Source organism: Lineus longissimus, chromosome 5 (genome assembly GCF_910592395.1).
Source record: "Lineus longissimus chromosome 5, tnLinLong1.2, whole genome shotgun sequence".
Taxonomy (NCBI): Eukaryota; Metazoa; Nemertea; class Pilidiophora; order Heteronemertea; family Lineidae; genus Lineus; species Lineus longissimus.
Window position 1 is genome coordinate 10,656,415 of NC_088312.1, and position 26,815 is coordinate 10,683,229.

The 26,815-nt window shown below is 41.1% G+C and overlaps 2 protein-coding genes across 2 annotated transcripts; one reads left to right on the forward strand and one right to left on the reverse strand.

The window, feature by feature from the left end:
* Positions 1–107: 107 nt before the first annotated feature.
* LOC135488192 (calcyphosin-2-like) lies at positions 108–14,095 on the forward strand. The gene is made up of 16 exons (XM_064772686.1): positions 108–196; positions 571–796; positions 1,143–1,256; positions 1,688–1,859; positions 2,096–2,230; positions 2,592–2,732; positions 2,992–3,059; positions 3,303–3,401; positions 3,759–3,833; positions 4,084–4,270; positions 4,782–4,900; positions 5,061–5,167; positions 6,673–6,827; positions 7,528–7,647; positions 9,919–10,015; positions 10,715–14,095. The coding sequence occupies exons 2-16, from the start codon at positions 606–608 to the stop codon at positions 10,885–10,887; spliced, it is 1,953 nt and encodes a 650-aa protein (XP_064628756.1). The 5' UTR covers positions 108–196; positions 571–605; the 3' UTR covers positions 10,888–14,095.
* A 1,901-nt stretch (positions 14,096–15,996) lies between these two features.
* LOC135488269 (con-Ins Im2-like) lies at positions 15,997–24,690 on the reverse strand. Its single transcript, XM_064772809.1, has 3 exons — positions 24,625–24,690; positions 23,848–24,066; positions 15,997–19,048 (listed from the first exon to the last, which is right to left on the reverse strand). The coding sequence occupies exons 1-3, from the start codon at positions 24,653–24,655 to the stop codon at positions 18,687–18,689; spliced, it is 612 nt and encodes a 203-aa protein (XP_064628879.1). The 5' UTR covers positions 24,656–24,690; the 3' UTR covers positions 15,997–18,686.
* Positions 24,691–26,815: the final 2,125 nt, after the last annotated feature.

The following is a 26,815-nucleotide window of genomic DNA, read 5'->3' on the forward strand; positions in this document are numbered from 1 at the left end:
AAGATTACTGACATGAAGATATTTTTATTGAATAAAATGAACGAATAAGAAAATAGTAAGCTTCATAAAAAAGTACGAAAATATTGCTCTCCAACAACATTCCAGTTGTTGGGGAAAAGAGTGTCAAGTCAATTTATCAACAGATATTTCACGAATAAGTCATCTAAAGAAAGAAAGGATCATATGAAATAAACTTGTATGCGTTCATAATATGTCTAGTACCCAAATGGTTCCCAGAAGTCATCAAATTGGTTCCCTACATGACAAAAATGATTTAAATCGGAACAAAATACAAATATCTACTCATATTTCGCCAGGTCCAAAATCTCCAACTTTCATGGTCGACTTCAGTCGCCTGTGAAGAGCAGATACGTAAATGGCCGAAAATTATTTTGCAAACCATCTATATACTTACCTGTGCAGGAGCATGTGACTTACCTTGATTGAAAAATGGAGGCAGGAGGTATCATTGTCTGAATGCCAAGTATATCGGCATCATGGCACAGGCTACAGTTGCATTGATATGATAGAAATGGAGTATGTACTGATCATCTATCTTTCGATTTCCAGCTTGCTCCCAGGTTCAGTGAACTCCGTCCATAATCATGAGTTTAGGTGTAGTTGGTACATCAACCCCTCGGGCCAGCCAGAGGAATTTGCCCGGGAACGGAAGAGGTAGTCGTCCAACAAGTGCCAGACCACAAAGTCGAATTGATCCTATCACTGGAAGGGAAATGACTTATGGCAACCAGGGTCATCCACGTCCAGGGAGTAGGCCAGGCAGCAGACCACAGGAGTAAGTATAAACTACAAGAAAAACAACAGTTCTACTAGGTGTCACACACTTGATACAAATTCAAATCAATTGTTGAAGAGTTTTTGTTGTTCCATTTCTAAAAGTCTACTTTAAATCTATATTCACGGATGGAGAAAATTTGTCTAGTTTAAAAGGACTTACTGTTCTTTTACGCTTTCGGATGTATTCCAAAGCCCTTTACACGAGAACTTGTTACCTTGATACGTTATAATTTGGACAGTCTTCAGTATTGTCCTGTCCCCTTTCAGTAAAAAGCATGCAAAATATTAATCTGCCTTGATGCATTTTTGAAAGTGTGTTCACATTTATTCTTCTTTGGCCCCAGAGTTCCAGCTTTGGATTTGAAAGCCTTTGCTGATCAGAATGAGAAGTCAGGTCTACAAGGTCAGATATCATATCGACTTCAAGATACAGCACGCTCAGGATCCACAGCAGTCAGGTATGTGATAGTGTTTGAAGCTTTATGAAATTGTTCGAGTGATTGTTAGTAATTGGCAAAACTAATCAAAGATGGATGTCAAGATTCACCCTGCATAAAAGAAATTTCTAGTCACTTGTTGCCGATCAGATACCATTTGGTACAATTTAAGATAATGTTGTTATGTGGAAATAAACAGATACACATTTTGCGGTCGATGTTAAGGTTTTGATAAGGATGCCATTATTTCATGTTGCCAAAATAGCTGGATTATCAATTACAATTGGACAGTTGCTGATAAGTTACTGGGTTTCATGTCTGTTTGATCACTGATCACTGACAAGGCACTTTTCTTTCCAACATAGCAACACAACGTACAAATCTACATGTATCCCCGCTAAATTTGTAAATCCTCATAAATCATTTTATTCAAACCGTTTCTCTCAACACAGTTGGGGAACGCCTGCTTCTACTGCGCGACGTGAAGCTTACCAAGATTATATACCTCAAGGCAAACCTGCCAGTAACCGTCCAGGAAGTCGTCCCAGCAGCCGTCCAGCTGGAGTGCCTGGTTTACACCTTCAAGGAGAGAATCAGGTGGCTGCAAAGAAATCACCAAAACAGGTATATATTTGTATCCCATGATATGCATTTATAATATTCTGAGGGAAAAAAACATTGGCTAAACCATTTGATCACTGAGCCAGGGTTCCAATCTGTTGAGGTTCCAAATATGAGATTTGTATCTCTGGCATGAAATTTCGAGGAAGTAATTTATGACTGAGATAAGACTGGAAAGTTTGTTTGTATGTATCAAGATGACATCATTTTATGTGACTCATATTTCTCCCTCATACCAGCCAAGTGCCTGGGACAAGGACCCAGTGCCCGCAAATACTCCAGGGCCCGATGCCAAACATAAGGAGAAGTATCAACAGTATGAAAAAGAGATGAAAGAATCGTACAGGAACAAAGGAAAAACTGATGTAGCGGAGGTGAGACCTTTCATCAATTCGAAAGCTCAGCTAACAAACACTGTTCTTCTGATTCATCTGAGTTTAAGCCTCCCTGAAGTAATGATTTGGTCGCATTCTTATTTGCACTTCACCAACTCAGTCGGACATTCATGTCTTGTCTATTTGAATCTTTGAAATGTTTCTGATAATCATTGAATTTTGCTTGGTACATTTAGCTATGCTGATGGCTTTGGAAATGTTTGGGCTAAATAATGTCTAATTTAATTGTGATATTGTTAAATCTTTGTCACTCTTGTATTTTTCTGTCACATCAGAGGAGAAAGCAAACACTTTCTTAAAAGATTACCTTAAAGTTGTATTTTGAATATCTTCTCTACAGGATGAAGTTGCACGGAAAATAGCTGAGTACAGGAAGAAACATGGGCCGGCCGATATAACTGACGGAGAGTTCTTGGAACAGATGAAAGAGATGACCGGGCAAGCATACAGACCTGAAACATCAATGAAGAAAATGGATGTGGTGAGTGATGATCAACGTCAGTTGATAGTTTCTCAATATCCTCCATAGTATCTCTCTCAATCCTTAGAGGTTAAGACTTTACATTTACTCTTTCCTATATCCTTTCCAGAGAGTCTGTATACTCCCCAAGGCTTTGCGATTAAAGCAGTTCGGCCACTCTCACAGAAAAGAAGAATGCAGGAGAACCCCTATAATGTTTTGGGACAATTCCTGCAGATGACGCCATCAGTCCTAAAAGAGTTGTGTTGGTTTTTTTCAGGAAGAACTTGAAGATGAAAAGAGGAAACATCACCTTGTTGAAACCGTAATGGTAGACCAGCTCTCCAGGTAAGTCTTGAGGCTTTCAACCTGTTAAGGTTGAGAAACACAATTGCTGTTAGTTTGTTCCTTTCCAAATTTGTATCCTTGAAAAATCTAATGATGATACGTGAGACAGCTTGTCGAGTTTTTGATTTCACCTACTTTTCAAGATAAAAAGCTGGTTTGTCTCTGTAATTGACTCTCAGCTCGCAACTCAATCTTTACAACACTATTAGGGAGTTTACAAAATAATCTTGGTCTTCTTTCAAGATTACCTATGACAGACCCGGATGATGATCAGTCGGCCGCCATCAGCAGACGATACGTTACTGGCACAAGAGGGACAAACCGCTTCTTACACGAATCAAAGTAAGTACCGGTATTTTGTCAATAAATGCTAACCCCCAGTGGTTTTGAGTTCAGTATTAAGTCGTGGTCAGTTAGAGAAGTTATCTGATAGCATAGTTAGAGGAGTCACCTGATAGTATAGTTAGAGAAGTCATCTGATAGCATAGTTAGAGAAGTCATCTGATAGCATAGTTAGAGAAGTCCCCTGATAGCATAGTTAGAGAAGTCCCCTGATAGCATAGTTAGAGAAGTCCCCTGATAGCATAGTTAGAGAAGTCCCCTGATAGCATAGTTAGAGACACTTACACTTACTTCCAATGGATACAAAATGAAAATATCATTGATAATTTTATTCAAGATATCCCTTCGTAATTACAGAATCAAAACGAGTGGCATCGCCACAGAAAACCTGTTGTCAAGGAGAGTGAGGTTTGGCGCTCGGGTACTCTCCAGGTAAGGGTCATCTCAAATTTGATTGCAGGTAAAACTTAGAAATTGATTCAAGAAAAGGCTTTACCTGGTACCTACATATTCAAATAATGTTCCGAGGAAGGAAATCTAATTGAAATAAAGTGTCATAGCGCTAAATTAAAAATTCGAAGAAGCGAAATAAAATGGATGCAAATATTTTTGGGTTTACAGTACAGTGCGCAGTGTACTTTGTTTTGTTTCGTTTGTTAGTTATCTGATTCTGTACCTTCAGGAATGGCCATGATGCAATTCGAGAGCTCATGGGCTTTTTCTTCACTGTGGACAACAGTTTGACACTATACGAGTACAGACAGTTTGGAAAAAGTGCCAAAGCTCTACCGTTCATCGGCCGTGGCACGCATTACAGGATTGCTGGTCGTCGTAGAGGCGAGCCGTACACCCTCCGAGATTTGTACCCTGTAAGTACAGTAGAACCTCCCTTAGCGGACACCTCTCTAATAAAGACACCCTCTCTATAAAGGACACCGGTTTTGGTCCCAAATTGGGTGTTTCCATGCAATTTGACCTCTCTAATCAGGACACCTCTCTGCTGATGTTCTCTAAGATGTTACCTGCGGGCCCCAAACCTTCGACCTTCCGTTCACGAGGCGGACGTCTAAACCAATAGGCGATCGAGATCGGTCTTATAAGGGTTTCATATCGTGATCCCATCGTATTTTTCATGTTAGTCTTTGTTTGTTTACTTTTGTTTTGTTGATAACATCCTTTCGAAATCACAAAATAAAGCCCCTCATGAAAAGAATTCATTTTATCGTTATTCAAACTAGATGGCAGGTTCAAGCTCAATAAAATTTCAACAGCACATTGCTATGTGACATTAGAAGCTTGTCTTTGAAAGAAGTCTAAAAACTTACTGCTGCTTCTTGCAGTGTTTGCAGGAGTTGTACATTTTTCAATCTTCCATTTCAGGGGAATGTGTTGGTATTTTCCACCGAAGGTCATAATTCACTGCCGGCTACAATCAAGGCACAACCCACTGTGTGTTTCAAGGTGACTGAGGTGGATGAAGAGGCCAAAAATGTCATACTGTAAGCGTCCAGCGGTGCTGCTGGGGGTGCTTTTGGGGTGCACAACTTCCCTTATCATTTGTAGAAAATCTTCGAAATTGGTCATGAAGTTGCCAGTACAACAGTAACAGAGACGGAATTTATGAATTGTCATATAGTTATGTTTACCGTTGTTTTATAGATTGAAGACGATGAAAGGCTATGACAGAGATGAGGCAATTCTGCAGCTGCAACTTCCAGAATCAAAAGAGGAATTAAATGACTTTATGCTACTCAGAAAATTACAAGGTAAGAATCTGCTTTCTTTTCTAGTAACAAGTAATAGGAAAGTTCAAAGGGTTGGTTAAGGTTTAGTTCGAATAAGGTGTGATTGTGGGTGACAGCCTCTACCATAGTTATCAGATTACAATAATTACATGTATATCATCAGATTATAAAACCCAACTTTTTAGCTCACCTCTTAGCAGAGGTGAGCTTATCCCATACCGTGGCGTCCGTCGTCCGTCGTCGTCGTCGTCGTCGTCGTCGTCGTCGTCCGTCGTCGTCCGTCGTCCGTTAGCAGGGCACGTTTCGTAACTGTTAGAGCTATTGAGTTGAAACTTGGTACACATGTACCCTTATGTAATGACACCTTGGAGACCAAGTTTCGGTCCGATTCGTTTCATGGTTTGGCCACCAGGGGGCCAAACGTTAAAAGTGAAAATATGCAATATCTCCCTTGATAGTAGTCGGGAAATTTTGAAAAAAAATATGGTAGGTACTTCTAGCAAAGGTGCATCATATATCCTCCGGGTTTTTGATTTGACCTCCTTTTCAAGGTCACAGAGGTCAAATGGTGTAAATTGGCCGTTAGGATGTAACGATGGCACGTTTCTAAACTGCAATGACTATTGATACCAAATTTTGTACACATTTACCCCTTAGTCAGGTGATCTCAGGGACCGAAGTTTGGTCCAATATGATTCACCACTTGACCACCAGGGGGCAAAATCCAAAAACCTTAAAAATGTGATTATTCCTTAACTTCTTGCCCGATTGCCACCAATTTGATATCATGGGTACACCTAACCACCATACAGTATATGTCACACAGGTTTTTAATTTGACCTTCTTGTCAAGGTCACAGAGGTCAAATGGCATAAATTCGCCGTCAGGCCGTAACTATGGCACGTTTCTTAACTGCAATGACTATTGATCACAAATTAAGTACACATGTACCCCTTGGTCAGGTGATCTCAGGTACCGAAGTTTGGTGCGATCTGATTTGCCGTTTGGCCTCCAGGGAGGGGACCAAATCCTAAATTCTTCAAAATGCCATTATTCCTAGTAATGACTTGCCCGATTGGCACCAATTTTATATCATAGGTACATCTAATTCTAACAACCATTCAATGTGTCACCAGGGTCTTCTTTGATTTGACCTACTTTTCAAGGTCACAGAGGTCGAATGTACTGTAAATTGGCCATTTTGGGGAAATTGTAATTGCTTGGACCTACATCAAACCTAACACTACATGACACAATACCATGCTCTTTATCCATCTTTCCTCCACATGAGGTGAGCACAATGGCCCTGGCCATTTCATTTCTTGGTTGGGTTGGGTTCCAGCCAATGCTTTCTGAAACATTGACTCATGTGACCTCATGTTTGTTACTTGAGTTCAACCCTCCAGGGCTTGAATATTGATTCAACCCGACTATCCCAGGGAGGAGCATGTACTTCTTATTTCGTGAATAGCATTTTCTTTGATCAGTGATTTTTCTCACTCCAGTGAATATATTGTTATTTCCAGCCCTTGTACAAGAAAAACTAAAAAAGCGTGGTGTGCGGACAGTGACTGGTTTGGGCTCCTATTTCCGTAGTCTTGACGAGACTGGAGATGGTGTACTCAACAAGTATGAGTTGGAACAAGCATTAGTCAAGTACCATATCAACCTTTCGGATGAGGTGAGTTTGTAAACCTTTGACTCCTTTTCGTATCGAGAAATGATAGAGAGGTTCTGCTTTTGATTCCGGAACGAGGCGGCTTTTTCCTCTCCAGTTGAGGCCATCAATTCAAGTGTTATGTATTATTGTCTCTAGGCATACCAGACATTAAGTCAAACTATTTCATTGTATTCCTGTCAACAGGTAAACCAATATCCGTCAGCAAAATGCCACCTTGTTTTTGTTCTCAAATCAGAATCGGAATCTCTCCAACAACTTCTGTTAAAGGAAATATGTGACCCGTCACAGCAAAACCAGGCGTATGTCCCTCTGAGCTTGGCAGGTTGAGACGGACTGTTTGTTCATTTCTCTGTTGTCTGTCTTTTGTGAAATATGAGCACATCAATTTCTTCTGTTATCTCCTGGTGTCATTTAGGTTCATCTTCTGCGTGACATGCACCTGGTTTTGGTGTGACTGGTCACATTGTGTTTGAATAGTAATTGCTACAATAATTGGGAAAACCCTTTGTACGGTAAGAAATGTAAGCACTGTACATGCACGAGCAGTTACTAGAGTTCCCTTGTAGTGTTTCTAGAGACTGGGAAACATGTCGTCTGTTGATCACACTGATTCACCAATTGCTGAGGAGATCAGACCATAAACCACAACCTTTACTCTTGTGATGATTTATTCAAGTGTCTTGGTATGTTATTGTTCCAGGAATTTGAAGACGTCTGGGATGTTATTGATATCAATTGCGACTCTTGTGTTGATTATGGCGAGTTTATGAGAGGGATCATCGGGTGCATGAGCGAGTACAGGAAGAGTTTCGTATTGAAGGTAGGTCCCCGACATATTTCTCTCCTGAGCTTCGAGTCATAGTGCTCTTTCTTCATAATAAGTGTTTGTTAACATAGATGGCTCTTCAGTTTAAAAGCATTCATTTTCATTTCAGAGTTGTTTTGTACACGTATTTACAATAAAGGCCTACTCTGTTTGAAAATTTGAAGTTGAATTTGAATTCGATATTTTTAATTGTTTAAATGCGTTCTGAATGTAAATTTCAGCAATGCCGTTGTGTAGTCCAATATACAAATATAATAAATGGCAAGTTTCAATGAATTTGCATGCATAAATACTGCACTATGGCAGTGTTTATTTCTATTCACCTGTGCAAGAAAATCCAATAAACACAACGACATAGGTGTGCCAGAGGTTTTATATTCTTGGTATTTCAATCAGCAACCTTTCCAACAGCCACGAGTCACTCTGTGGAGGTAATCAGACCCGCCAACTGGCTTGACATGTGACATTATTAGGCTCCTGCAACCAATAGTTATCTGCAGTTGCCTCTGACACACAGTCAGATTGATTGGAGAGCAATCTACGAATGGCTGGACGACTTTTAAAATACCTTCAACAGCGTCTTCTAAGCACGCAAAGTGTCACGATGCAGATCTTATAAAGTGCTTCATACTTGCTCAAAGCGCTCACAGTCATTTCCCAGCCTAATTCAGAAACTTTTCTGTAGAAACCAAGGAGAACACATAATGTACTACACTTGGACATTTCAAGCCAGTTGAAAAGTTCCCAGGGGCACTGGCCGATCCTTGAACCGGTGACCTTCTGGTGGCCAGTCCTCCCCTGTGCCACTGCCCCTCCCAAATAATCAAAGAAGCAGTCTGCATGAAATGAAAGGTCGTTCCCGGAACTCGGAGTGGGACCATCAGTGGTTGTGAGATGTCACTCGGAAAACGTACACCGGCTCTATTTGAATTGTGACATTTGAAACTGAGGGTTAAAATTATGTAAGAAATAGGTGACGTGAATGAACTCTTCCTGCCCCCAAATCAGTTTTATCAGTTTAACTCTAACTCTTGACATGCGTCAACTTATAACTGGACAAGAGACTCCCTTGTGGGAATCAATCAGATGTCTCGTTAGGGCTCTGCTTTAAATATGTCGGGGTCTACGTGTGGTAAACTGCCTAGTTTTGCGGATATTTTATTTTTGCTGGTTTTGCGAATAACCACTATACGCAGAATAAAAAATGCGTGGTGTTATGTAAACGGAAGCCCAAATAAAAATCGTGGAATTCATTGATCAGTTTATAAAGACATTTTCCGTGAATCAGAAAAATACTAAGTAGGCGTGAACAATTTGCAGTTTACAGTATCAGTATTGTTTGTGTTATGTCTGCGCCATTGACATCCCTCGTGAAAAACATGCATCATCTTTCTCATTAAAATCATGCTGTTGTCTTATGAGTCAGGGATGTATTCCCTTTCAGCTGTCTGGTGAACCATTCCCTTGTGAAAATTTGTATCGGGTTTAAATCTATATATTAAGGCACGATCTTTTGACCCTTAGTATTGTTGTTATGTTGTATTGTTGTTATAGTTGTTATGTCAAGAGCAAGGATGGGATGGGTTTTTCGACTGGCGGCCACCAAGAAATATATTTAAGCTCTAATTTCATTTGATAAAGATCAGGGCCTTCAAAATACTATAAACAGCCTGTTCAGGTGCCAGCTGAACCAGGGGGCCACCAGAAAACCACCCGGCTGCACCTCAAAAAACGTTTTTGTTTTTGACTTCCTGATCTTCCTGATTTTTAACTGAGAAACATATGGCAGATAAACAAGTCTATTGTTTGATTTTCTACATGTTTTGAAATCTTGCTATTTTCACCTTTTGAATACTGTGTAGACGGTATTAAGCTGGTTGAAGGGCTCCTGTACAAATGGCCTATGTCAAACATACATGTACTTGCCAAAACCGGCTAAAGACATAGTATCTCGACACCATGAGAGATACAATGATGGGAGTGGTATCAAAATGAAGCTGACAAATTTAGCTGTTTGAAAATGTGGATAAGTCCATATGCCTACTCAGTAGGCATATGGACTTATTAGTAGTACTGACTAATGCCTAGGACTAATTACCCCACATACCGGTACGCGTTTACCAATTTTCTGAAAGACCACAATTCTCATCTATGCTCTTTACCAGAAACTTAAGGATAGAAAGAATCTTGCCCAATGTTGTATTGACCTGCTTGTTCATCTCCAAATCTATAAGTCTCTATAATCCATATCTATTGTAATTTCAGGCTTATCGCAAAATTGATGCAAATAAGAAAGGTCTCGTCACCGAGAGTGATATCAGGAAATTCTATAATGCAAGAAAACATCCTGCGGTTATATCCGGTAAGAGATTCTTTCTTGTGCACTGATTTCTTTTAATCCATTCGCCTCCATCATTGAACGCCTATGCCGGTTTTTTTATATATATGTAAATTTATTAATCAATCTTATGATTAAGAGGAGGCATAAAAAAAGGCAATATGCTTAACGCTTATGCCCCCTCATTACACTCTTTACAAATTACATAAAACACAAGATGGACAACTGTAATTGACCGAGGTCAGATATCACAAGATATAATGTGCAGAGATAAATCTGCGTGTTCTTTCAATGTAAGTTTGAACTACTGAAAATATAGATATATTTGTATCATGGGAGTAAGCCTCGTTACCAAAAAGAAAATCCTGTACAGTATACGGTAAAATTCTAGGTGGAGGAAATCTATCCTCGAGTTCAAGTACCAACTGATGCCTATGCCGGTTGTTTACCAGGATGGTTTTGTCCATAAAAATAAAATGACCATGCTATGCAGACACAAGAGAAAACTTGCTGTGTTTGGCCGATTTCCGATTATTGCAACAATAAACCTACCAAATGAAATTTGCCAAATTCCATTTCACAGCTGCAATGATTTACTTGCCCATTCCTGATTTTCGCCTCAATTTGTTCCTCGCTGTCAAAAACTAGATCTTGATTTTTTTGGCAATTCAGGCGTCCCAAATATGACCATACCCACTCATCATATTCTTCTCTGGTCTTCAGGTGAATCAACAGAGGTGGAATTACTCAAACAGTTCCTGGCGTCGTTCAGCTTCACCCAAAAGAAGGGAGAGATCACATTTGTAGAGTTCGAGGAATATTATGAAGGGCTAAGTCTTGGCATACACAGCGATGAAGACTTCATCAATGTGTTGAAGAATACGTGGGGACTCTAGGTCAGGCTTGTACAGTTTGTAGCATGATGCATGTTTTTTTTGGGGGGGGGGGGTTTGAGGCAGGCTTCCAAAGAATTGCTGAGAGTTTATTGCAGGGACCGCTGTGATGATACCATAAAGTACCTTAGTAAGGGTCTTTTCAGAAAGTACTGGTACATGTCATTTGGGACTGATTGAGCAGGAGAATTGCTGCTCTAGAATATTCGAGTGCCGAGTTATTTGAGCACTTAACAAGTGCTGAGGTTCACGTGGTGGTTTGCTTTTGTGATTGATACCAATGTGTTTGTTAAGTGCGACAGAAGTTATGCCAAAGAATAAGCACCTTTTAAGTTCTAGAAATAAACATTACTTAACTCTCCGCCTACCTATCCTGTATGGGATACAGGGTGGTCCTTCCCACATATTATGTTATCCCACCTACTCTAATTATCTCGCTGATATGTAATCGAATCGACTTCACTATTTCACGCTGGTCTCTTTTGAGACACCACCCCACAGTTCAAATGGAAGGATGTCTTAAGGGCCTCTTCTGTTAAAGAATTGAAAAATTGAACTTGAATTTGAAGAATGCCAATTGTGTTAAGGTGTACTTAATATGAATTACCACAACATCATTGTGTAGGCAGATATATGAATAATATAAGTGCTAAGTTTCAGCGAATTTCCGGGCATAAGAAAAAAAATAATGTGGTGATGTAAGTGTGGCTTTCATATTGCTTGACAACTGTGGCTAAAGTGACCTCAGTCTTCAAAAACTTGTGATGTGTCAATATATAGGTGATGGGTCCAGATTTCCCTTTTGATGAAAATGTGCTACCCTCTCTCTGATGAATGAGATGTTGTTTGTATGCATTGGCCACCAAAGAGTTAAGAATTCCTAGCAACTCCCCCTTCTTTAATGAGGAGAGTTAGATGGCTAATGTAATATCATGAGCTAATTTCTCGACAGTGTCAAATTATTGAAGCACAAGTGTTTCTATTTTAACGAATTGTGAAGGTTTTGTGCAAGATTTTAAGGTCAACTTGTGATAAACAACAGCTCAAATTAACCCCTGTGAAGTGTATTTTAAGTACAAATCTATTTAGATTTCAGAAAATGGTTTTAAATACGAACTCTAGAGCCACTTCCTTGGAACAATAACATGGAAATTGGATGATATTTTCTGAACCTAAACAACACTTAATTATTTGAATGTTATTCAGTTTGACGTTTAATTGGATGCACCCTTTGTAACCAATCAGTGGTCTAAGAAATATGACACCGACCAAGTACAGGGGTTCCAGTTCTGCAAAGCCAATGACCACTGGAGACCTCAGGAAAAAGGTAACTTCTTCTCCATTGACTGAGGCCAGTTAAAATATACCAATGGGTCCTGAAAAGGCCTTAAAGGAATTCCTCCATGGCTGGCGAGTTAAGTCGTGCCATTTAGCTGGGGGTACAGTACATCCCCACATTTTAAACTGGGCTTGGTTGAGGTCTCTTAATACCTGCACCAGTGGGAGGAAAAGTGAAGTCAACCCTGGGGTCTTAAGGTGTTAATTATTATCCTATTATCACCATGACTCCTATGTGAGGCGGTGTGGCCTATTTCCAGTTGTCCAGAAAGGTCAAAATCCTATTTCCATTTCTGTTCTATATTTTACTTAAGGCGTTAAGATGCATGCTGCTTAGATTCGTGAAGTTATAAGATATTTTATGTAATTTGACATTCCATTTCATCTCCTGTATAAACCAATTTGTAAAATACAGTGTCGGAGAGTTTTATTTTTCAATGAAAGTGATTTCCGTCCGTTATTGAGACACTCAGTTTTACAATTTTTTTTTATTTACATTTTGACCGTCCATGATTTTTCGTCTTAGGAAACACATCCTCGCCCACAAAGGATTGGCAGAAGGGCAAAGGTTAACTGTCAGATATCCCCCAGTCGTATATTATGCATACCATAATGTGTGAAGCATGACAGTCAAGATATAATATATTGATGCTATTTGACCGTTCAACGGCGCTTGCACAAAAGGCCTATCTTACCTCTAATTGCCCTGTGTGTGATAAATCCGCCTGAACCAGTTGAAAAGCTTTTCACTGTCAGCTGAGAGGTTGAAAATGATATATTTGCTTGGGCAAGTGAATGAGTTAGTCATTTTTAAAGCAAATTATTATGAAGCTTGAGGACAAATGGAAGGAAATAGAGAGAAATTTGAGAAATTGATGTGTGGAGAATATTTAGTATAGTACAGTAGAACCTCTCTATTAAGGACACCCTTGGGACTGACAAGTGCTGTCCTTAATAAAGTGGTGTCTTGATTAGAGAGGTCAAATTGAATGGAAACAACCAATTTGGGACCAAAACTAGTGTCCTTGATAGAGAGGTTGTCCTTAATAGAGAGGTGTCCGCAAAGGGAGGTTCCACTGTACATGTCACATTGTATGAGTGGCTTAGCTGGATCATTCACGTAGATCTACATCTGGAACCTCTCTGTTAGTGTTAAGGACACCCTTAGGACTGACAACACTGTTCTTATGATAATAAAGGGTGTCCTGATTATAGAGGTGGACTTCATTTGTATAGAAATGATCCATTTTAGGCCAAAGCCACTGTCTCTTATAGACAAAGGTGTCTGCTAAATGAGGTACTTCTGTATAGAAAAAGAATTGAAGAAATTTACAAGTCCTCTCTAATATAAAATTACATCTTTGGTGCTGTATTTTTTAAAAATCAATTAATGTGTATTGATAGTACTTGTGTATTAGTTTAGGTATGAATCGGAACCACAAACATTTCCTTTTACTTGGAGCAAAATACATTTACAGTAGAACCTCTCTATTAAGGACACCCTCGGGACAGACAAGTGCTGTCCTTAATAAAGAGGTGTCCGGATTAGAGAGGTCAAATTGAATGGAAACAGCCAATTTGGACCAAAACTAGTGTCCTTAATAGTGAGGTTGTCCTTAATATAGAGGTGTCCGCTAACGGAGGTTCCACTGTTATATTTTTTTGTCAGTGTTTATGTGAAGTTCTGATTCTTATAAAGATCTGAATTTCTGAAATGGTCTTCACTAACTTCTGTATTTTAAATGTAAATTAAATATAGCGTACTTACTTTTAGTTGAGTAAAATATGGCGTATGTGTTCAGTTTGTTAACGTTGTCCGATTGGTACATGTCAGGCAATGTACATATCATTAGGAATGTATGAAATACTATTTGTAATAAAATCTTGTCTAAACAACTGTTTGTATTCGTTATTCATCCATGGGAGGAAGACTACATTCTGGGACAAGCATAACACGAGGGATTTGCATTTCTGCCGCACAGGTAAGAAAGAAAACCCTGTCTCCATGAAGTATGTCAGCTGAGACACTTTAATCCATCTTCTTCAAAGCCATGCAACAACTTGATAGGACAATTTTTCAGGGTGACACTGTGTCATGTTACACCTCGCCTCATCCAGGTGGTAACAATGAGGGACCATCTCAAAAGTACTTAGAAGGCAGTGATGAAGTGTATTTTCACAAGGGGGACGGCATTGCCAATATCTGGTTCAGTTTCACTTCTTAAAAAAATCATTGACTTCATAGATTTTGTTTGAACTTTCGCTCTTGCCTGTTATGTTTTGTTCACATAACTGTGAAATTAACAACTTGCAAGTAGTTTAGCATCCTGAGATTAGTTTTTTGCTATACTCCTACCTCGTTTGAAATATCGAGAGGGGGAGTATATCAAAAATCACTGGTTACGTCAGGATGGTAGTTTAGTTGCATTTGAGATAATTTTCACTTCTGGAATGAAAAATTAATCACCCTGTTGGCTGCAAGGCTAGTTTTGTGACAGTCCCTGAGTACTTGCTGTCCGGCCTCCCTCACTAGAAATATGATATGCTGATTACTCGAAATGTTAATGACTAGCGTCAAGTTACAGTGACATCTCGCTCGACTAAAATAGTCCCATTAAGTTTTGACCTTTCCATTTTAGGTCTCATTATCAGCATTGTTCAGAGAGTTCTTTAAAATAAGAATATTTCTCCATGTCATTGTTTTGAAATTGGCAAAATGGAACTAATCAGATTAAATGTCAGCGAAAGGTCATTTAAATTGTCCATTTTTTATGCTTCACACGTCATCAGGGTATTTGTGACACCGCCGGTGCCCCCCCCGCCTTCCTGAAATACGAACGAAATCACGTCGTTACAAATTCATAGTATTCCGACCCGACCATATATACTCTCCCTTTAATCTGACTATTCTATCACCTGATTATCCCGCCAACGTGGTATTTCAAAAGGGTTCTAAACTGTATATATACAAGAATATGAACATCTTGACCCTCAAGCCTTGGATCCAATCCGCCGACCCCGACTCCGTTACACAAACATGAGGGGAGACTGTTCAGAATGGAATATGAACTAACAGCTAATTTACTGAGTTCCTTTCAATATCGTCGTCTGGTAATCAAAATACTGTCATCATGGAAACTGTGAGTCCCTCTAAACTCCTCTCCTCGCTATGCCGATCTGGCAGGCGTTTGGCGTCGGTATCCCTTCTTCCACAGAAGAGAGATTGTCCCACACCGTTGATAAATCGGCATCGCTCTTCACCTGTTTCACTGGTTTCGAAATGGTACGAGTGCTTTGCGTACAGCCAGGTTTTGGCCGTGCATTTTCTTAGATTTTCTGGCCAAAATCATGGTCGCCGTACAGCCAAAGCTAATCTTCCATTCCTCCACGGCTAAAAGGAAAGACCGCCAATGCCCAGAGAAAGACTCTGGTTATATGGACAAAGTGGAACGAAATTGCTTGATAGGTCAACGAGGATCTTTGCAGGAATGATGACCGGTCAAAAGATGCACTTCTGCGATTTTAACTTGAAAAAGAATATCTTACAGCAGGCCCAGTTAATAGTCTCCAGACAGACAACATCCAAGCCGCTTGGAGTGGTGGCAATGATGAGGTCGCACTCCATGTTTGCGGCGGTCTAGGACGTGGAATATACGACTTCATTAGTTCTGTTTTGAAAGTGTTCTAGTTGCTAACGATTTTGTTCATCGATTTGAAAAAGGACCATAGGCAGGAGCTGCACGAATGTGAAATTTTTAAAACAGAAGACCGATATGCTTATGTAAATTGTCAACACCAAATAATAACAAATTTATTGGAACATCAAAACATACATTTATACACATGGAACAATGTAAGACCAACAATAGATAAAGACAAGTCCATTCTTGATAGGACTTGCCTATTAACATGAACTTGCACGGGTCCATACCTATATGTCCCAGTACCCATGTTTCCCGGTACCTATGTGTCCCGGTACCTATGTTTCCCAGTACCTATGTCTCCCGGTCACGTCCCGGGCAGTAAAAATGCGATTTTAGGATTAGGCCGATAGTCATGATAAAGTCATGATAGTCGGCCTCATAAGTAAATTTGACTGGCCTTTTTGGTTACTTGAATAAAAACAATGGTTTTTCCTCAATCTAATTTTGGACCCAACACAATTTCAAGGTAGGTCTATGAGAGATTTGGAAGTCAAGTGAATTTGGTTTTGTTCCTTGAGGCCCTTTGATGTTTTTGGGTCAGGGCGGGGGCCGTTTTTTTTTTCTTATGGACACTAACTTATGACGCCGACTATCACAACTATATCTTTTTGATACCCCTTCGTCCTTACAAATAGCAAAGAGCCGAAGCATATCGAAAACCACTGGTGCCGAGGATGTCATGACAATAGGCCTATTAAATCCTAAAATCGCGTTTCTTGTACTGACCGGGACACATCGGTACCGGGACACATAGGTACCGGGACATATAGGTACCGGGACACATAGGTACCGGGACATATAGGTACCGGGACACATAGGTACCGGGACATATAGGTACCGGGAAACATAGGTATGACCCCACTTGCACTACACATGCTTTGAGTGTACAAGTAAAGTGGCTGGAAAAAGGACATCGTTGACCTCAAATATCAAAATGTCGGTCCGATCTCATTCTCATCTTCGCCAGGGGGTCAAAAGCGATATCTCTAAAGTTTTTAAAGAAAAACAGGACTTGAGCATATATGGGCAATTTTATTAGTCGGCATTGATTCTTTTTATAGATTCAGCGCTGGAAGAGGGTAGAGAGACTGATGGTTACAACGACGTATATGATAAATAAACGGTTTCAGCAAAACTGCCGTTTTTGCTATAAATATCCTAGCCCTTTAGTGGCAATCAGAACAAGTTCAGATTCAAATCGCGCACCAAATAATTATGAAAGCGAGCCCTTCGGCGCCGACAATTTTCACAGCGATCACGCACCAAATAATTATGAAAGCGAGCCCTTCGGCGCCGACAGTTTTCACGGCGACCACGCACCAAATAGTTATGAAAGCGAGCCCTTCGGCGCCGACAGTTTTCACAGCGATCACGCACCAAATAATTATGAAAGCGAGCCCTTCGGCGCCGACAGTGTTCACAGCGATCACACGTGGCCAGGTATTTACTTGGCCTCCATATTAATTTTGTGAAGAACGTCACCAGTGTTGTGCAGTATCTGTTGGCTGACTTATCTTTGTTTACGCTTGTTTTGCTGATTTCGGTGTTGGTTGGTGAAAAAAGGCAAACATTTCGTAATGAATGCCTTCTTCCATCGTCGATATACTGATGATGTTATTCACAAATACGTAACACAAGATACAGATACAACGAATACATTGTACTTCGTTTCGAGCCACATTGTAATAACATTTCACGCCATATTAAAGAGGATATCACAGGTCTGATACAGCCTATGTACAAAACACGACGGTTGCCAACTCTCAGTGCCAAATCAAAACGGCCAATGAAAGTAATGCAGGGCCTCGTGTGAAGACACATGCGCGACAAAAGTCAAAGATGGCGAAATCTTAATAACTTCCAAGTTCCACCTCACCACATATTACAGGCAGATACGATAGCAGTTTGGGTCATCATTCTCCTATCAAGGAGTTGTTAAAATGATGAATAAATAAATAAAATAGATGAATAAAAAAAGAAGTCGGCCAATAAATCAAAATGGCCGATGAAAGTAATGCAGGTCTCGTGTGAAGACACCATGCGCGGCAAAAGTCAAAGGTGGCGAAATCTAAATAACTTCCAAGTTTCACCTGACCACATACATGCATGTATTTATACAAACAGACACGATAGCAGTTCGGGTGATCATTCTCCTATCAAGGAGTTGTTGAAATAATGAATAGATTCAATAAATAACAAAGAAGTCAAACGCGATGCGATTCTCGTAAAGTTTACAATCAATTTCGATTTTATGATATCGAGATTGTTCTTCGTTCTCTCAGTGGCAAACTGGCGCACTTCAGTTCACAATGGAGCGGAGTGATTGTCTCAAGGATTACGCATATAGCCTCTCACACTTGCACATATAACATGAAGTCTATGCCCAATAAAAGTTAATGATATCGTCATCTACCGCGGAGGAGAGATGCATCCGTTTCCAGTGGCAGCGCATGTACAGACAGAGTGCAAATTACCGGGCAAAACGCTAAGCAGAAGTGGGTAGCGATCACTCTCCAGTTCTATCATAGCCACGCCATTTTGAATTGTGATTCAGGTTCCGTAAATGGAAAAGTGGCCACAGAACTCCATGTTTAGACACCAGCGAGTTTAACAACAATACGTATTTCATCCTCGAAGCAAAAGGGCTTCAAAAGCTTGGGAGGAAGGACCTCATGTCAACTAAAACGCAAATGGTGTTTTAGCGAAGACAGTGGCGCGCGAAGTCATCTGACGACGAGATTTCCAGCATTGATCAGTTTTTTAATTGTTCTGCGGTCCTTTTGTGCCTGTCCGTGAACTTCCGGTTAGCATCCCAATAATTCGCTTGCCCAGCGCCAGCCAATGCTTATTAAGAACCCTCGCAGGATTTTTTATTGCAAGCTGAGGATTCGAGTAAAGTACTGAATTTTTCACGGAAGACGGCGACGCAGATCTCTTTGATGAAGGCTGATTGCAGTACTGTTGCAGTTCCGTGTAAGTGCATCGGTTATAGCAACATTCGCAGACGATGCCTGACCAGCCTTCACCGCCCCATCGCTTGCTCTTCAAGTACGTCTTTGCCCTGTCCGTGGATATGAAGGGTACTATGCGTTCTTCAGTTTCTTCTGCCTCAGATGTGTCTGCTATAATTAGAAGAAATTGTCTGTGGTTAGAAAATAACTATCTTTCGAGTTGATGCGCTTTCCGTAATTAGAAAAGTGTGTGCTGAATCTTGACAAAACTTGACGTACCAAGGCTGAAAGAAAGAGGGGGTAATTTTTCTGTTCAGAGATTATTTTCATGGAAGAGAACGTGGCGTGGTGAAAAGAAGCACATTCAAACCTTTCCTGGACACTGGCACACATTTCCCATTTATAGAGCAAGTAGGGGAGCTGCTTTGCAATGGGATAGCAAATATTGACATTGTGGTCGATGCGGAAGGCTCTGCCAATGATTGCAGATTACTGGAACTAGTCATTAGCAACTTGTGCAAAAGTGTCTCAGTGGATTTATATAAGAGCCAAGAGCTGCTTTCTGTTACATCAACCCCAAGAGTTAGAGTGCTCAATAAGTTCTGTTTACACCCAAGATTAACGTCTGCTGTCGGCTTCATGTATGTAATTGTCTATGAATGTACTTTGCCTGTGCATAATAGAGCATTTGACCTGCGGGTGATGCATGAATCACGGATCGAAGAGGCAATGATTTCGGAAAGGTTGGTAACAGTGAGTTTTGGCAAATAAAACAAACGCTCCCGTATGTCGTATCCGTATCGATTTAAAGGGGAAGTACACCCTTTCGTCTATATTATAAGAGAGAAGACCGTTTCTTGTGCACACTCCTTCTGAAGATTGGCCATGCTTAGGCTGTGACACTCCATACCAATAGAAAGTTTGTTGGTTACACTAGGTTGTTTGCGGGAAAAAAATGCAATATTTTGACTTTAGGGGGTTAGAATAAGGGTTTTAATTTTAACCACTCAATTCTCCCAACTCCCAACACCAAACTCAGGGACATGGTTTGGGGTATTTCATAAAGTGCAATTGCAATGGGGCCTTTCTTGGAAACTGGGGGGGGGGGGGGGACCGGGGGGTTTTACGTTAGCCTTTCAGTCATGATTGCCTGTGGTTTTTTGTTCAAAACATTATTACTATTAGTGTTAGAAGCTGATATGATAGGATCACGCACTGGAAATAACTATGGAGAGTGGACTTTTTGGGTGGGTTAGGGGGTGTCACTGTCAAAAGGGCTACCCACCAGTCCAGGAGACTAGGTCGGTTAGGTAGGGGGATGTTGACAAGGTGGAGGTGTCAATAGTGCTCCCCACCAGCAGGGGTGGGGGGGGGGGTAGGGTAGGGGTAATAGCGGTGTTGGCCAGTAGTTGGTTGTTCTTGAACTATCCCAACTCAACATGCCTGCACCATGGGTAATTTGCTAGTACATGTATATGTGGTCTATTACAGCCCGAGTTCAATAACAATTCAAATGGGTGTACATTACCCATTTAAAAATTGATGCTAATTTAAGTTCTTTTTTAATATGCAGACGACAGGGCAACTGGAAATTCATAAGGGAACTGATAGTAACTTATCGATTGATCAGGGGAGCCGATTTTGACACCCCTTGCAGAAATTCACTTAAATGAGCACAATGGTCCTTGATTAGGACGCAGCGTACGTCGTCGTCAACGATACGAGCGATTGTGTGGTCTTGAGCGAGCTGTTTTTGAAGAATAGCTTGGGTGACAGATTATTGATTGGTGTTAAGGTTAGTAACTTTATCGCATTTAATATGCATAGTGTTAAACTATAACTGAACTAAATCAATGAAAATATATACGAAAAATTTTCTTATAGAAGCTGTTTTAGAGATTATTTATTTTACAAATTAAAATAGTAGTTGGTAAATTTCAATCTGTTTAACTACTTTGGCGAAGCGCTGTCCGTTACATCCTGACTCTCATACGTTTGCGTCACCACTGTCGAGCTCTTGGGTGAGTGATTTAGCGATCTCAAAACATTGCGGGTCAAGATGTGTTTGTTATCATGTTGGTGTCGGAACCAAAGCGTGCTGCAATCAAAAACGTCTTCTGGGGAAAAATTGATGCTGGTATGATTTGAGTTCTTTTTTGTATATAGACGACAGGGCAACTGGAGATTTATTCACCAGAAAAGGAGCTGATATTAACTTATTGATTGACCGGGGTTCTTGTGCACACTCCTTCTGAAGATTGGCCATGCTTAGGCTGTGACACTCCATACCAATAGAAAGTTTGTTGCTTACACTAGGTTGTTTGCGGGAAAAAAATGCAATATTTTGACTTTAGGGGGTTAGAATAAGGGTTTTAATTTTGACCACTCAATTCTCCCAACTCCCAACACCAAACTCAGGGACATGGTTTGGGGTATTTCATAAAGTGCAATTGCAATGGGGCCTTTCTTGGAAACTGGGGGGGGGGGGGGGGGATCGGGATGTTTTACGTTAGCCTTTCAGTCATGATTGCCTGTGGTTTTTTGTTCAAAACATTATTACTATTAGTGTTAGAAGCTGATATGATAGGATCACGCACTGGAAATAACTATGGAGAGTGGACTTTTTGGGTGGGTTAGGGGGTGTCACTGTCAAAAGGGCTACCCACCAGTCCAGGAGACTAGGTCGGTTAGGTAGGGGGATGTTGACAAGGTGGAGGTGTCAATAGTGCTCCCCACCAGCAGGGGTGGGGGGGGGGGGTAGGGTAGGGGTAATAGCGGTGTTGGCCAGTAGTTGGTTGTTCTTGAACTATCCCAACTCAACATGCCTGCACCATGGGTAATTTGCTAGTACATGTATATGTGGTCTATTACAGCCCGAGTTCAATAACAATTCAAATGGGTGTACATTACCCATTTAAAAATTGATGCTAATTTAAGTTCTTTTTTGATATGCAGACGACAGGGCAACTGGAAATTCATAAGGGAACTGATAGTAACTAATCGATTGATCAGGGGAGCCGATTTTGACACCCCTTGCAGAAATTCACTTAAATGAGCACAATGGTCCTTAATTAGGACGCAGCGTACGTCGTCGTCAACGATACGAGCGATTGTGTGGTCTTGAGCGAGCTGTTTTTGAAGAATAGCTTGGGTGACAGATTATTGATTGGTGTTAAGGTTAGTAACTTTATCGCATTTAATATGCATAGTGTTAAACTATAACTGAACTAAATCAATGAAAATATATACGAAAAATTTTCTTATAGAAGCTGTTTTAGAGATTATTTATTTTACAAATTAAAATAGTAGTTGGTAAATTTCAATCTGTTTAACTACTTTGGCGAAGCGCTGTCCGTTACATCCTGACTCTCATGCGTTTGCGTCACCACTGTCGAGCTCTTGGGTGAGTGATTTAGCGATCTCAAAACATTGCGGGTCAAGATGTGTTTGTTATCATGTTGGTGTCGGAACCAAAGCGTGCTGCAATCAAAAACGTCTTCCGGGAAAAAATTGATGCTGGTATGATTTGAGTTCTTTTTTGTATATAGACGACAGGGCAACTGGAGATTTATTCACCAGAAAAGGAGCTGATATTAACTTATTGATTGACCGGGGTTCTTGTGCACACTCCTTCTGAAGATTGGCCATGCTTAGGCTGTGACACTCCATACCAATAGAAAGTTTGTTGCTTACACTAGGTTGTTTGCGGGAAGAAAATGCAATATTTGGACTTTAGGGGGTTAGAATAAGGGTTTTAATTTTGACCACTCAATTCTCCCAACTCCCAACACCAAACTCAGGGACATGGTTTGGGGTATTTCATAAAGTGCAATTGCAATGGGGCCTTTCTTGGAAACTGGGGGGGGGGGGGGGGGGATCGGGATGTTTTACGTTAGCCTTTCAGTCATGATTGCCTGTGGTTTTTTGTTCAAAACATTATTACTATTAGTGTTAGAAGCTGATATGATAGGATCACGCACTGGAAATAACTATGGAGAGTGGACTTTTTGGGTGGGTTAGGGGGTGTCACCGTCAAAAGGGCTACCCACCAGTCCAGGAGACTAGGTGTCAATAGTGCTCCCCACCAGCAGGGGTGGGGGGGGGGGGGGTAGGGTAGGGGTAATAGCGGTGTTGGCCAGTAGTTGGTTGTTCTTGAACTATCCCAACTCAACATGCCTGCACCATGGGTAATTTGCTAGTCTAATCTATTGTTTTATCGGGTAAGGGAATAATTTTTCGAAACTGTTCGCTACTTTCAAAATTCTGTTTTCATTCCTAACTCAAGCTAGCTGAAGAAACGATTTTTTCAAATTCCCGCCCATGTAGAAAGGGCAATAATTATTTGGTGCGAATGGAATTTCGCGCTCAATTTTTTGGACGTATATGATATGTATGGCCGTTCCATGAAACGTTGTGCGCGAAGACATAGAATCAATTAGCGAAAAGAACGTCGCAAAGAATTTCAGATATGAAGACAACACAATGTAGGAAAAGGTGCAAAGAAACTGAACAAAAAAACCCGAAACAAAAAAAACCGCGGTCCGTCACCGCTATCTGTTTAATATCCACTGAATATCAGTCTGTGGACGTCTGTCTGAGATAATGGTGAGTTTTCGCGAATCCCCGAAACGCCAACGAGAACGCCATTGTTCGACATCGTGATCGGGAGGTCGAACAATGGGACCGCGGCGTTCGTGTTGGCGGCGTTTCGGGGGATTTTCGAAAACTGGCTGAAAGATGTCCGCCGAACATCATCTTGACCCGCAAAAATCACTCACCCACAGAGAAAAAAATACAGATTTGTGGATCTCGATAGTGGTGACGCAAACGCGTGAGAGTCGGGATGGCCGGGCATTCGTCCCATCTGCGAAGAATATAGTGGATTATGACCAATTTTTTTATAGAAAATGAATGAAGTTCTTGTTATTTTTTGTGTTCGCTATGTTGACAAATAAAAAATTTCCTCTTACCTGATCGCTTTTTAATGAATGCATCGCCTGCGTAGTAACCGTTTACGCAGATTGTGCCTAACATACTGGAAAGATGAGGCCCGCATACCCCGACCGGCCCTCGTTCTACGTCGTCTTCGGTACATGTTTTCGCCCAGCCGTTTGCTCGTGCGATGGGTAAAGCAGCGCTGATTAACAGCAGTGCAGTCAGGGCGATGGGGGTTGTCTTGGCCATCGTTGCTGGAAGAGGAAAGGATTGATTGTGACCAAGTGTTGTAAAGACAGAATCATTTATACTGCGCGAGGATGGGAAAACTTGGTGCTTGATAGCTATCATTGAAGGCCTATAGTACACCGTTCGCTAAAAAATTGAAATTCGTTATTGAATTGTTAAATTTCCAATTACGTCAGTACATTCTAGATTTCATACGACAAATACCAAGTTTCAAATATCCGCCTCGGAATTCATAATAACTGCACAATGTGGATAACTGCATTTTTATCTTCCTGGACCACCAGTAAAATATAAGTTCCGAACGACGTACCCCTTTAAAGTTTTTAACGCTTTGTAATTTGATTTAATAATGATAATAACGCTGGTTAAAACATGAAAGAAGAACCTAGTTCCTTCCTCCTATGTGAGTCACCCGCATCATTTTATGGCATCCAGTATTTGCCGCATTTGTCCTCTGAATGATTATACTTATCCAAAAAGACTTTTAAACGATTTGGGGGAACTGTCAAAGACTTGTATAGAAAATAACATTAGTATGTAAACCAAAAAACAATAAGGCCTACCTGCTGAGAGTTCGTAATCACTGCCTATCATGATGTGACTTCCCTACCCTTCAGTGTTGTGCTGGCTATCATGGCAAGATATCTCATGCTTTGAAACCTTTATAAACACACTATTTCCCAAACGTGACAATAATTGTGACGTTGAAGTCACATGACCGCATGCCGTGCGCCTAATACGCCGACGCCCGTTTTGTGTTGTTTGGCGCTTCCAAGATTGCATCGCAATGATCCTTCATACAAAGGGTAAACTGCAGTCGACGTCTAAGTTAAGGTGAATTTTCCTTTTCATTGTTGTTTTCGTTTTCACTTGATAGATCTAATTAGAGAGCCTATCATTTTTATTTTTACAATGTCAATGTATTATTGCCTTCTGTTAAATTTGATTTGCTATGGCCTTTTGAATGGCCTTTTGTAGGCGTCCTTATTTTCTATTTTAGCAGGAAAGAATAAACTCAACGCCGGGAGCAATTCATTTGTTGATTCCGTAAAGTACTCTGTACCTCCTGGAGGATGGGACCGGTCTACTGCTGCAGGGACAACTCCGATAGGATCACCCCGTATAGCATGACGCTGGAAGGTGACTGGGCAGCCAACAGCTTGGCAATAATGCCCTTTTTACTAAAAGAGCCTTTCAATTGAAAGACTCCGACTTCACTAACTACAACTAAATCAAAAGTAATACTATAAAATTGGCCTGTTTCTGTTAAAAGTATCAGTTGACATGCGATTAAACGGCGTTGTGCGTCAGTGTTAAACGTATCCTTGTTGATGGGCAGGATACAGACACACAACGCCGATTAGATCGAGATGAAGTTTTGTGACGAAGGTAATCAATAACGTATTGGTGAAACCCAACCAAACGCTGGAGTTGTTGGAGCCATACATGGTAGAATTATCAACTGCTGATACGGATGATTATCTAATGGCAATCTGATGACATTCTGTGTCTATTTGACCACCATCAGGTTCAGGGAGGTGAGTATAGGTGAAGGACAGTTCAAACATCTGATCTTATCATTGCGACAGCAGATGATTGATTGATACTAAAGCCCGCAGCACACTAGCCGCCAACTTCGGCGTTCACAGGCGTTTTTTTTTGTCGCAAGAGTCCTGAACGCCTGAAAAATCCCTAGTCTCTACGAACGGCATCGGCGAACGCGACTTGACGCCACTTGCCGCAACTAAACGCCAAATATCCAACGCAAGAAGAAGCCAGGGGTGCTACGGATGGTCGCCTGACTTGGCGTGGGCGGCGAGGCTATGGCCAATCAGCTTGCGTCTTGATGTCACATGATTTCAAGAGGACAGCCTAAAGTGGCGGAAAAGACGCTACTGGACGCCAATTCTGGGCAGGTGTGCTCTGACTGGGATCCACTGGCCGCCAACTTTGGCGTCGAGAGGCGTCAGCCGAACGCTTCTTGTCGCCAAAATTGGCGGCTAGTGTGCTGCGGGCTTTAAAGTGGCGGAAAAGACACCACTGGACGCCAATTCCGGGCAGGTGTGCTCTGACCGGGATCCACTGGCCGCCAACTTTGGCGTCGAGAGGCGTCAGCCTCTTGTCGCCAAAGTTGGCGGCTAGTGTGCTGCAGGCTTAAACATTGCTAGTTTTAACTAGTCTATAAGAGTCCCGTTTGTATTTGGTATTTCAGTTAGTACCAACCACTGGGGTTGATGATGGAACTATATAGTATGAGATGATCACTTCAGACAACAAGACATTGCTCGACTTATTTATAAAAGAATACCAACTTACCACTCGGCTGGAACGTATTCACCAAACCGACCTTTGCCGTTTCTTATGGACCCTGGTCAATCTTTGTACAATTATCATGGAGTATAGGCCCATTCTTTTCAAACGATGTTTTTCTGTAGATGTGTTGAAAAAGTTGCGAACTCCCACGGGACCGCATGCAGATCAAATTAACGGCAAATATCGTGCAAGAATAACAGTAATTTTAACTCCTCGTTACATCGTAGCACCTTATTACACGACTAATTGGTTATTGCCCACAACCGATCGATATAAATCCCCCCTGCCCATATCTCTCACGGGGAGGTCTCAGTAAAAGAGGTGTCCGACTACACTCCGGACGCAGTGGACCGGCCTCATTCCTCCCTGCATAAGGAGACCAAATTAGGCTGCCCTTGGAGTCTATGTCCGACCGGCCGGTCAGAGTCCTCTGGTCTCTTC